Here is a 12047-nt window from a genome sequence, read left to right on the forward strand (position 1 = left end):
ATAGAGGTATTATAATTAAAACTGTACTGCATAGCATATCTTAATATTCAGCCGAATATGAATAATGGGCATTGATTGAGCTTTATTATAACAAAAAAAATAAGAAGCAATGTGATATCATAGATCGAGTGACTGTTTCAGTAGGATTTAGCACAGAGCCCTAGATTATTCATATTCAAATTTAAATCACTATTTGGCCAAATATGAATAATATATTTGGGGCAGTGATAGGGGCCGAATCAAATACGAATATTCTGTAAACTCCTAATTATCTTATTTTCCATCCCTTTCCTAATAATTCCTAGCATCCTGTTTGCTTTTTTGGCTACCGCCACACACTGGGCAAAACATTTTGGTGTATTGTCTATGGTGACGCCTAGATCCTTCTTGAGTATTGACTCCTAAGGTGGACCCCTAGCATCAAATAACTTAAGATTTGGATTATTCTTTCCAATGTGCATCATTTTGCATCTGTCCACATAGAATTTCATCTGCCATTTGGATACCCAGTCTTCCAGTTCCTAAGGTCTTCCTTCAATTTTTCACAGTCCATGTGTGTTTTAACAACTTTGAATAGTTTTGTTTCCTCTGCAAATTTAATCACCTCACTTGTCTTTCCGATTTCCAGATCATTTATAAATATGCTAAATAGCACCGATCCCAGTACAGATCCCTGCAGCACTCCACTATTCACATCACTATCCATATCACGTTTATTAATGTCTTCAAAGAAATGAAGCAAATTGGTGAGGCATGACTTCCCTTGGCTGAATCTATGCTGAGTCTGTCCCATTAAACCATGTTTGTCTATGTATTCAGTAATTTTATTCTTTATAATAGTATATTTTGCCTTGCCCTGCACTGAAGTCAGGCTTTACCGGTCTGTAATTTTCCGGATCACCCTGGAACCCTTTTTAAAAATTAGTGGTACGTTGGCCACTCTCTAGTCTTCAGGTACTATGGATGATGTTAATGACTGGTTACAGATCACTAACAGCAGATCAACAATTTCATGATTGAGTGATTTACTACTCTTTAATATGTCGATTTGGCTCAGTATGTCTTCTAGGTTTCCCTGAGATTTCTTTCAGCTCCTCCACATCTTCACCCTTGAAAACCATTTCTGGTACAGGTAGATCTCTTACATCTTCTTCAGTAAAGACAGAAGCAAAGAATTCATTCAGTCTCTCCACTATGGCCTTGTCCTCCTTGAGTGTGCCCCTTTTGCTCCTTGATGATCTAACTGTCCTACAGATTCCCTCACAGGCTTTCTGCTTCTGTACCTGAAAAAGTTTTAGCCTTCTTTATCAATGTTTTGCATCTATCTTTCCAGTTCTTATGTTGCTTCTTATTTTCTTCATTTGGATCCTTATTCTATTTTTTTTTTAAAGATGTTCTTTTGGCTCTAATAGCCTCTTTCATCTTTTAAGCATGCTTGGCTGTCTTTTGCTCTTTCCACCTTTGTTAATACATGGAATACATCTGATCTGGGCTTTCAAGATGGTATTTATCAGCCAACAGGCTTGGTTTTCAGAATACTTTCTGTAGTTTGGTTAATGTAGTTTGCAGACTAAATGTTAGTAAATATATCATGAACATTAATTGTGACTATCCTGATAGCTAGATCTGACAGTTGCACATAAGGGTTAATATGTTAGAGAAACTGTCTCGCTTAGTAGTTCTAAGTCTCGCATGTAAAGTCTGAGCATGTTTAAGTTCTTGCATTTAAGGAATCCAGGAAGTTTTCTGACAAAGAGGAGCAGAAAGACAATTTTCTATATATAATGTAATATCTCCAGTTCTGTGCTGTATGTTTTCTGAACTTTTGCAAAATGCTGGGAATTTACCTATGTAGTATATTTAAAGCCTTTCTGATACAAGGAAGACGTACCATTCTAAAATCTCAAAATTTAATACTGGTCTTTTGTCAGATGGGGTCGGTGGACAGACATCCTCTCTCATGGGCGCTTCAAACGGCAACTAACCGAACAGGATGTAGAAACTATCTGCCGTGCCATCTTGGTCTACTGTCTGAACCATTACAAAGGGGATGAAAATATCAAACGTTTCATCTGGGATCTCATCACACCAACAGAAGATGGGCAGACACGTGCTTTGCTTAACCACTCAGGTGGGGCTGGTAATAGCAGTGCAGTACAGTGTAGCCAGTGAGAACTCAAAAGAATCGGCTCCAGTTGAAGTGGTCCACCTGTCACTTGTGTTCTAGAACATCAGCAGTTACTGGTGAATTATACTCACTAAGTTGGAGGACCACTAAGACTGTAGAATAAAGAAAAAAAACAGGTCTGGTTTTCAGGATAATCAAAATATGGACCTTATCCTGATTCTTAGTCCAAATATTTGCAAAACCTCACATCTGTCTTCATTGTAAATATTCAGGAAATCAGCCTGTTGGGTAGCTATGAGAAAAGGAGCTGAGAGTAGCATGGGAAGAGAGGAAAAGTTTTAATAGAACTTGGAAAGGAAGAGGAGAATCAACAGTGATAAAAAGGGATAAGGTGTGAGGAGTAAGGGGAGTTATGTTTCTGCTTAGCATGGGGATAATGGGTGACAGAATGAAGAGTAGTGAGAATGAGAAATGTTTGGGAGAGGGCAAGGCCTGGAAGACTGAAGAGAAATGATCAGTGTTTTGGTGTAAGAAAAATGCAGTAGTAGCAACGTGGTTTGTACCTGGAGGCTTTCTGTATATCTATGTAGACAGCAATTAGCAAATTGTCTACATCTCTAACGGGTGAAAAACTGAGCCTGACCATCATTGGATTTGAGCCAGTGGTCACCAGATATGTCTGCCAGATATCATGGACACCAAAGCTTGTTCCCTAGCATTTATGAAAATAAGTTCTAGTTTAAGGAAGGAAATAATACAGAGCATGAAATTCATCAAATAGATTCTGAAATCCATTTATTAAACATTTTCCTTTATTTATTGGCAGGTCTCTCTGCTCCAGTGCCCCGGGGAAGAAAAGGAAAGAAGGTGAAAACGCAGAGTACCCAGCCCATGCTGCAACAAGCAGACTGGCTGACGACCTGTAACCCAGACACCTTGTTCCAGGAGGACAGCTACAAGAAACACCTCAAACACCATTGTAACAAGTAAGTGGACTGCACAATCAAGTGCTAAATGTTAATTTGTTGTCCTATGTTGTCTTAAAATATATAAACTGGAAGCAGAATCCCACTCCAAGTGTGAATTGATATATGCCAAGATGCTTTTTAGTGAGGGTGTAGAAAATATTCTGATCAATATACATAGAATTATAAATTTTGTTACTTTTTTTTGGAGATAAGTAATATTTCCAAATGCTGGTTTTGCCCCTTAGTAATCATCCTTTGCTAATAGAATCTGAAGGATTTACCAGTTTGCTATACGTGGGAAATCGTTATATTTAATCATATACTATAGCCCTTAATTTACTTATCCTTGCTCCAAAACCTGTCATCTCTTCCAGCTTAGTAGCAAACATATTAAAATGTCCATTCACCCACAGGAGATTTGCAGCCTCAAAGTGTCTACTGTTTAAATAAATATAGAGGGGTAAAGCTGAAAGTTTTGCTACAAATACAAAGGACAGCCTAGTGTGTGGCACAGAAGAGGGAATGAACATTGAAGTGGTGGTGTGCCACTTCACTATGGGGTCCTTTTACAAAGCCGCACTAAACACTAGAGACACCCATAGGAATATAGGGGTGTGTTGAGCATTTAGCGTGGACTAAAAATGCTAGCATTCCTTTGTAAAAGACCCCCTATGTAATCTAAGTCTTCAACCACATTACAGTGGATTGGGTGGGAGTGGAGATTGCACTCACTGGGTACTACTGTAACACACCACCTTAGGTGAATCTCTTCATAAAGATGGTTAATAAATCCCAATAAAATAAGCATAAGTGTTTGTGGATCACAGTTTGTGTAGTACAGTTTTGTGTAGTATGTTCTCTGTGAATATCAAACATTGGTATTATTCACTAGCTGTTTCTTCAGGGTTTGAAATAGTCCACAGAGTGTCTAGAAACATGTTAGTAACTAAAGTGGACATTCTTAATATTCTTCCTATTTTGTTTACTAAATCCTAGATCACTTGTCTCCTAAAACAACTACTGTATATATGTAGTAAGTTGAGGGGTGGGGGGGGGGGGAGAGACTTGGGAAAGATGGAAGCAAAAAAGTTTTGTATAATCTGGGCTGAGAACCTTTGCCTCCCCCTCCCTCCTCCTCCTTGGGCATTCCATATTGAGGGTTTATTGCAAGGTAGTAAAACCAGGTTTTATATCTCGATTATTCTTACAACTTCTGATGCGCTTCCAAAAATGGCATTAAGGCAGCAGCTGAGGAAATTTTATGAGATAATGAAGCAGAACAGTTACTGAAAGCCATCTGCTCAGTTGTTTACAAACTTGCTTCAATACTTCAGAGGCAGTGGTGTGGTACGTGTCTGAACTTCACAAGCTGTGCTAGGTAGGACTAAATAAATGTGCTTGGGCTGGGCTGAGCCCAGGCGCGCTCTGTGCAGTATAAGTGGTTGCCAGGCAGGCCTGTTGGAAGCCAGCAGAAAGCACCACACAGAGGTGATTATGTGCCACCATCTGTCATGCTTCAAGCCTACCATACAGCATGGCTAATCAGCCTTGGCAGGATGATGGATGAACAGCAGCAGCTGCCAAAAGCCACTGTTGGCAAACAGTCCTGAAGTTGAAAACTTTTTTTTTCACTCTCCCTCCCCCGCCCCCCCCCCCCCCCAACCTTCATCTTTATTCTTCAGGGTCCTGCTGCGTGTCCGCATGCTATATTACCTAAGACAAGAAGTCATAGGGGACCAGGCAGACAAAATCTTAGAGGGTGCCGACTCAAGGTTAGTGAAAGTGCAGATTTATTCTCTTCTTAATCGTAGTGAGCACTGTCACCTGACTCTGCTGTTGCATGCTACCCTGAGAGATTTTGTAGTCCTTCATCTACTTTCTTGTTTTCTATGAACTGGCTTGGGATATGCTTGTATGGTGGGGCGAGGCTTAGTGTAAGATTTGTCTCCCAAATTGGTTGTGCCAAATATGTTTTTATTTTTTAATATATGTGTATAGATGTCCTAATTTGTTTTCCAATATTTGCTAAATTGGCAATCAACATTTTTAGGACTCCTTTTACTACTACTTTTACTAAGGTGTGCTAATGATTAGCATGCACTAAATGCTAAGAGACCTATTTTATTCCTTTGGGCTTCTTAGCATTTAGCATGAGCTAATTGTTAGTGCACCTTAGTAAAAGGAGCCCTAAGAGATTTAAGTACAGCTAAGTATAAATAGTCATGATAGGTCTATCTACTGATGGAAAGGATATTTAAGATATAATGACACCATTTGACTAGTTTTTGCATTTTGGAGATTTAGAAATTAAAAGTGCCTTCATAGGAATAACTCAAAATAATATGGTGCTTTAAACTTACAGTACATAAAATACCTATCCCTCCCCCTACCATTCCAGAAAGCAATTTTCCCTTTTCTTTTGCTCTCTCCTTCCCTGCTCCTCTCCAGAAGTTTAAAGGAAGTATCTGGAGTAAGTTGGCTACATGTACTAACACGGTTGTCTCTGCAGTGAGGTGGATATCTGGATACCTGAACCTTTTCATGCTGAGGTTCCTACAGCCTGGTGGGACAGAGAAGCTGATAAATCCCTTTTAATTGGCATCTTTAAACACGGTATGTGATATCTGAATGTGAGAACTGATCTGTTGTATGATTTTTATACTTGGATCCAAGTGCTTCAAATATACAGTACTGCAACAGCAGAAGAGCTGTTGGCTTCTGCTCCACTTTGTTAGAGTGAACATGAGCTTTCAATATCAGATGCTGTTGTTACATGTTTGCTTAACGTTTAGGAAGAAAATATTTTTTTCTGGTTGTAAATAAAACAGCCATATTTTGTTTTTAATAGTAACCAAGTAGCACTATATATCTCTCTAAACTTTGCTTCCAGTGATGTTTTACTCACTAACTCCCTGCCAACCAGTGTCAAAGTGGATGGTGGGCTTAACCTCTGCTATTAATCTGTACAAGTGCCTCCTGGGCTTTGTTCCAAGCAATATTTCACAAATGTCAGCACTGAGAACTCCCGGCTCCCTTGAGTGGGATGCAGTCTTGTTAACTTAGAAAGGCTGGGGATGCAGAGTTGGCATGATATACACAGTGAGCGATTACTGATTATAATCCCAATTCTCCAGAGGTCACAGAGGCATTTTCAGCAGCCTAGCCTGACTAAAGGGGGGGAATGATGGTTTATAAAAAACTTTCATGATTATGGTTTGGCTTGAGGCTCTACAGTGGTTGGGAGCAGTGTGTTGTACAGAGCATAATTGAATTGTGCTAGTCTCCCTATATACAGGTTGGCCCCACTTTACATGGGCTCAGCTCAGAAGTGACTAGTCTTTATTTTAAAAAATAAAATCATTTTCCTCTATGCACTGTTGGGACCTGCCATTTTCTATCTAGTCGCTTTGGGCAGTAAAAAGCTATGGGGGAAGAGGGGGAGAGTTTATCTTACCAACACACATCATCCTAAATTTAATAGGACAAGTTTGATGGCCTTATATGTAACTCGTGCAGTCTAGTGGTGAGGTACAGGTAACAGGTGCTAACAGTCTTGATACTAAAGTGCTGAAGTAGATGCAGAGAAACAGAGGACATAAAGGAGGTAAGTAAGACTGGTTTCAATTCTTCCATGTGCCAATCGATGTTAAGGTTAAAAAGGAAGGTCTGGAAACTTCTGTGGTAATCTTAAGAGATTGTGAGGGGGAGGGGCTGATTGTCATCTTGACATTTTTCAAGTAAACTGATTTTTAAAAATGACAAGATAGATAAGCTTGTCATGTTTTTTTTTTTTAATTAATTTTCTTTGTGTTTTAATGTAGCAGACAACTAACATGAGTAAATGTTAACTTTTAGGCTGTATTATACTTTAGGATAGATTTCTGCAGATTTGATTTTACAGAAGGCACCTTCAAAACTTCTGTTTTTGTGGTTTGCATAGGAATGAATGCATTTTGATCCTAGAATCTAGTAAACTTAAATTCCAGGTGTCCCACAGGTGTTCTGCTTATACAAATGTTGCTATTGGTTCATGGCATTTTTGCAGGTTAGAGGTTAGGGCAAAACTATGTGGTGTTGGTTGACTTTTAGGTATAAGGGTCAGTTGAAGCCTAGCCATGGGGAAGCTGCTGATACACTGGCTGTTCCAAACACCACCATGCTGGCTGTTCTAAAATTCTGTCAGGATGCCATAGACACATTCAGAACTTGCAGGCCAGCGGTGCGGAGCTCAGTACACATCTGCAAAGTTCATGCCTGAGTTGTATGTACACGTACATGGTGCCCCATGCCAGCCAGCCAGCTTAGAAACACACTGGTGACTCGAATGAGCTGGTCACTTGCCAGGTTTAAGTTCTGATCACCTCTGCCAGCTTTCTAGCCTCTTCTTGGTCTTCAGATGACTGTGGTGTAAATATTGCTAAAATTTACAAGTCTGCTTGCTAGGTTGATTCCAGCTGTGCATGAGATTAGCACAACCACTTCTGAATTTTAAATATACTTTTGCAGTGTCTCTGAGATGCTCCTTGTGATTTTGGGCAAGTCATTTAACCCTTAATTGCATCAGGTACAAACTTAGATTGTAAATCCTTCAGGGACAGGGAGGAATCTAGCATATCTCACCTTGAGCTACTACTTAAAATATGAGCTGAATTAAAAAGAAAAAAAAAAGTCATCCACTGGTTGTTCTTGATGTCTTAACTTCTCTTCAGTAGTTTCTGGAATGGATTCGGTTGGCTGACTCAGCTACATTTCTCTCCTGTCAGCTCTGTTATATACCTACTTTTTATTTCAGGATACATTTTCATTCACTTGGTCTAGGAGCTCAGTTTTGCATATGGTGACTCAGTTTGTTGCCACAAGACCAAGCAAGTAGTTGCTATTGAAGACTACAAATTGGATATATATCAGGTGGATTTTGAAAATTTTAACAAACCCAGTCCTCAGGGCCTTCATAGCCAGTCTAGATTTCAAGAAATCCACAGTGGACTTGGCATGTGTGCTGATATCTCATAAATGTTGTTGTAGTTTCCTGGAAAGGTTGAGAACCAGTACTTCAGAGAATGCAACAAGTGACTTGTACAACCACTTGAGAGAGAACCTGGCTGGATAGCATAACAATATGACATTTCAGACTTGTTAACCCCTTAAAACAGATTTGTCATTATTTGAAGTTAAAGAAAAGTTAACTTTGCTTTCCCCTGTTGAAAATGTTAACATTAAATGCCAGCAGATATTCATTCAAAGGCTCTCTACTGAGATTTTAAGAAAAAAAAATGAAAACTTAGGTCTTTCACTAAGCCGTAGTAGCATTTTTAGCACATCTTTGTATGTTTTGTCTATATACTGTCCATAACTGTGGGGTGTATTGCATTTTTATTCTTTTTTTTTTTTTCCAGGTTATGAGAAATACAATTCTATCAGAGCTGACCCTACCATGTGTTTTTTGGAAAGGGCTGGTATGCCTGATGCAAAGGCTATAGCAGCAGAGCAGAGGGGAACGGATATGCTAGCAGATGGTGGTGATGGGTAAGATTGGCAGAGGGAGGGATGGAGAGTTCATGTGTGGGTGATTCTAGCATAGTGGCTCTGTTATGGTACTTAATCTTCATAATTGCAATTGTATAGGGAGAATTTGACCGGGAAGATGAAGATCCAGAATATAGCAACCAGAATCCCATTTAAAGATGAAATTGATGTAAGTTTTGAATGTACTTCTTCTGTATGTTCCTGTTTGCACATACATATGCTGTGTTTGAGATTGAAGGCTACTCATAATGTTGTAAAGATACTGAAGGACTATCAGTTTTAGGAAAAAAAATTTGATTCAAAACAGAAGTTGCAAACTAATCTATTAAGTATAGTCATAAATCTGGGACAAGCAAAATAAGTTTAGTATATGTTCATAAGAGGCCCATTAAGGCGGAAAGAGCATAATCAATATAACATTCTTAATACCCATGTTATAATTACAGCATTACAATGTTAAGTGCAATGCACCTCTCAAATCCAATAGATTTCGAAGAACAAAAATAAAATACCTGGAATTAGTGAAACTGTGCTGATGAAATTAAATGTAAATGAACCACACCAAAAAATCAAAACCAAGAACCACTAAGAATTTTTTAAACATGTAGGTCCTCGACTGAGTCAGCTTGGCTCTACTTGCAGCTTCACTGAAGTCTTGCAGAGCATTCTATGCAGTTTTACTTTTACAAAGAAACATGAAAATATAATTCCAAAATATATTTTCTTCTATAGGAATTTACAAACTCTCCACTTGAAGATAAAGAGGAAGTCATGGAAATAGATGTTTCAGGTAAGGCATCAGGGATGTGAAAGGATTTGGGTAGGCCTAGGAAAACTGACTTTGTTTTATTGTCTGGACCATTGAGATAATGGTGGGTTTCTCCTGGAGTAGTGGTGGTAACACCTGTTCTTGAGTATCATGCTCAGAGATGGATATGAGTAATAAAGTTCTTGGTAACTGAGCCAAGAGATACCCACATTATACATAGGGTGAGGCTGAAGTTTGTGCAGTGGTGGTGCACTCTGTGCTCACAATTTGTAGTGGTAGTTTGATGTATCACAGACACAGCTCTTTCTGTAACACAGACGTTTGGAGGTAATTTCATAACATGGTTACCTAAAACATTTTCAGAAAAGCAGCTATTTTATAAAGGCAACAGGTACTTATGTGCCTTTGCAATAAAATAGGATTCTAAATATTCCTCAGTAGTGTACACATTCTCTTAGCCACATTTATAACTGCTTTGAAGAAGGTGTGTTTGTGTGTGTACTCTTTGCTTGCACACGTATTTTTTTTAGTTTAAAACCGTTTTTATTGAACAAATAAAGATAATTCATCCTTCAACATTCAAATTGTTCAATATTTTACAGCTTATTCCTTTCCCAACTCTCCCCCCCATTCTCTATACTGTATTAAATCTATTTATTAGTGATAAAGCAATAAAACAGCCATTAAACATTGCAGTATCGTACATCTTTAAAGCAAACCCCTCCCCAACTCCCGAGCCACTCCCCAGTCCATCTCCTCCCAGCTCCTTACCATATACAATTTATGGAACAAGTGATTTAGCATACAAATAAGATACTATAACCATTCAACACTAATCTAGACAACAGCACACCACCAAAGAGGGAAAGAAGGAGAGCTCAATTGAAGCCCTATTCTCTCCTCCAGTCCACATCTCCCTGAGAGAGGCCTAAACTCATAGCCTCCCTCAGGAATTGTGCAAAACTTATACCACCCCTAGCCATGTCCTCCCCCCACCCCAGTATCACCTCCACTCTTGTACCTATTAGCAATGTGGTGTAGACTAGGGTACAAAAAGACTAAAACAAGCCAAATAAAAAAATGTTTTTCCCCTATTAGAGGAGATTCGCGTCCTCCAAAGCACTGGGTTTGCAGTTTGATGACAGCACTTCTAGTGTGTTGTGGAAGAGACAATGTAAAAGCCCTATACTGCCAAAAAGCGTCTGGAGCGCTTAAAAGTAAGATGGGCCTCATTTGCCTCCCACATCATAAGAGTATGAAACTGGTTCCTCCATTGCCATTGTGTAGGTCTCTTTGAATTCATCCATTGTTGTAAAATGCTTTTTTCCCTACAAGGGCAGCTTTAACGGAGAAATGGGATCACCCCCCCCCCCCCCCTCCCAAATCTCCTGTGTTATTCAGACTTCAATGAGAAGTTAATGCGGCTTCCCAGAAACTGACTTAAATAAGCAGCTGTCTTTCCAAAAAAAAAAAAATATCCAAGCAATCCCCAAAAAAACATGAAATAGGGCACCCTCAGCTGTATCACACTTTTCACAGAAAGGTAACCGCAGTACATGGGCTTTAAATGCTTTTTGGGGGGAGAAATAAGCCCTGTGTAGAATTTGAAACTGACACGCCCTGTAAATCTGCACCCTGCACAATTTGGGGAATACCTTTTATCAAGCGGAAGTTAAGCAAGCCTAAGGCTGGGCCCACCTCTCAGGTCCAGGCCTTCTGTAAGGTCCCATAATCTTACCCGGACTCAAAGCTTGGTGTAATTTACCGTATTTTCGGACTATAAGACGCACCGGACCATAAGACGCACCTAGGTTTAGAGGAGTGGAAATAGGAAAAAAAAAATTTCCTTTTTCCCTCCTCTAAAACCTAGGTGCTCCGGTGCGTCTTGTCCGAGTTTTGGATCGCCATCCCCTACTTACGCGATGCCATGTTCCCTGGTGGTCTAGTGAACGTCGGGGCAGGAAAGAGCCCCCTCTTTCCTGCCCATCCCGCTGCTCTCCGTGCTCCTGACTGCTTCCTGACGGTCCGCGGCGAGATTCAAAATGGCCGCCGAGATTCTCGGTGGCCATTTTGAATCTCGCCGAGACCGTCAGGAAGCAGTCAGGAGCACGGAGAGCAGCGGGATGGGCAGGAAAGAGGGGGCTCTTCCTGCCCGACGTCACTAGACCACCAGGGAACATGGCATCGCGTAAGTAGGGGACAGCAATCCCAAACTCGCTAACCTTCGGACTATAAGACGCAGCCCCCATTTTCCTCCCAAATTTTGGGGGAAAAAAGTGCGTCTTATAGTCCGAAAAATACGTAATGTAAAGCTGAAGTTCCATAGCATCCCACAGATCAATCCGGAGACTTGTGGGGTTGTGTCCCTCGACCAGCAGGTAGAGCTAGAGAGAACCTCCGAGGTTTGCTATATGTGGACCTGTGCAGCCAAGTAAACCTCAGTATTCTCTCTATCAAGCAGATGGAGGGACATCTCTGTGCAGTTCTGGTTTCATTTGGCTACTGGTGTCCTTTGGGCCTAGTTTAGCACAGTCAGGGGGTTGAGTGGCTGTTGGTGCCAGGTCCCTTCCTGTCTCCCCCTACCTTTCCACCGTCGCCCGGGGCTGTGGGCCTGATCGGGTGTTTGCCTTTCTCTCCTGAGTAAAATAAAAAAAAG

General features: G+C 40.3%; 1 protein-coding gene across 1 annotated transcript in view; it reads left to right on the forward strand.

Moving 5' to 3' along the window:
* The window catches only part of CHD7 (chromodomain helicase DNA binding protein 7), a 504651-nt gene that overhangs the window by 421004 nt on the left and 71600 nt on the right, over window positions 1-12047 (forward strand). The window contains 8 exon segments of the mRNA XM_030214843.1: window positions 1932-2131; window positions 2955-3114; window positions 4779-4868; window positions 5606-5709; window positions 8493-8650; window positions 8722-8759; window positions 8761-8791; window positions 9355-9412. Of these exon segments, the coding sequence (XP_030070703.1) occupies window positions 1932-2131; window positions 2955-3114; window positions 4779-4868; window positions 5606-5709; window positions 8493-8650; window positions 8722-8759; window positions 8761-8791; window positions 9355-9412 (839 nt within the window).

The sequence above is a fragment of the Microcaecilia unicolor genome, chromosome 1, assembly GCF_901765095.1.
Source record: "Microcaecilia unicolor chromosome 1, aMicUni1.1, whole genome shotgun sequence".
NCBI lineage: Eukaryota > Metazoa > Chordata > Amphibia > Gymnophiona > Siphonopidae > Microcaecilia > Microcaecilia unicolor.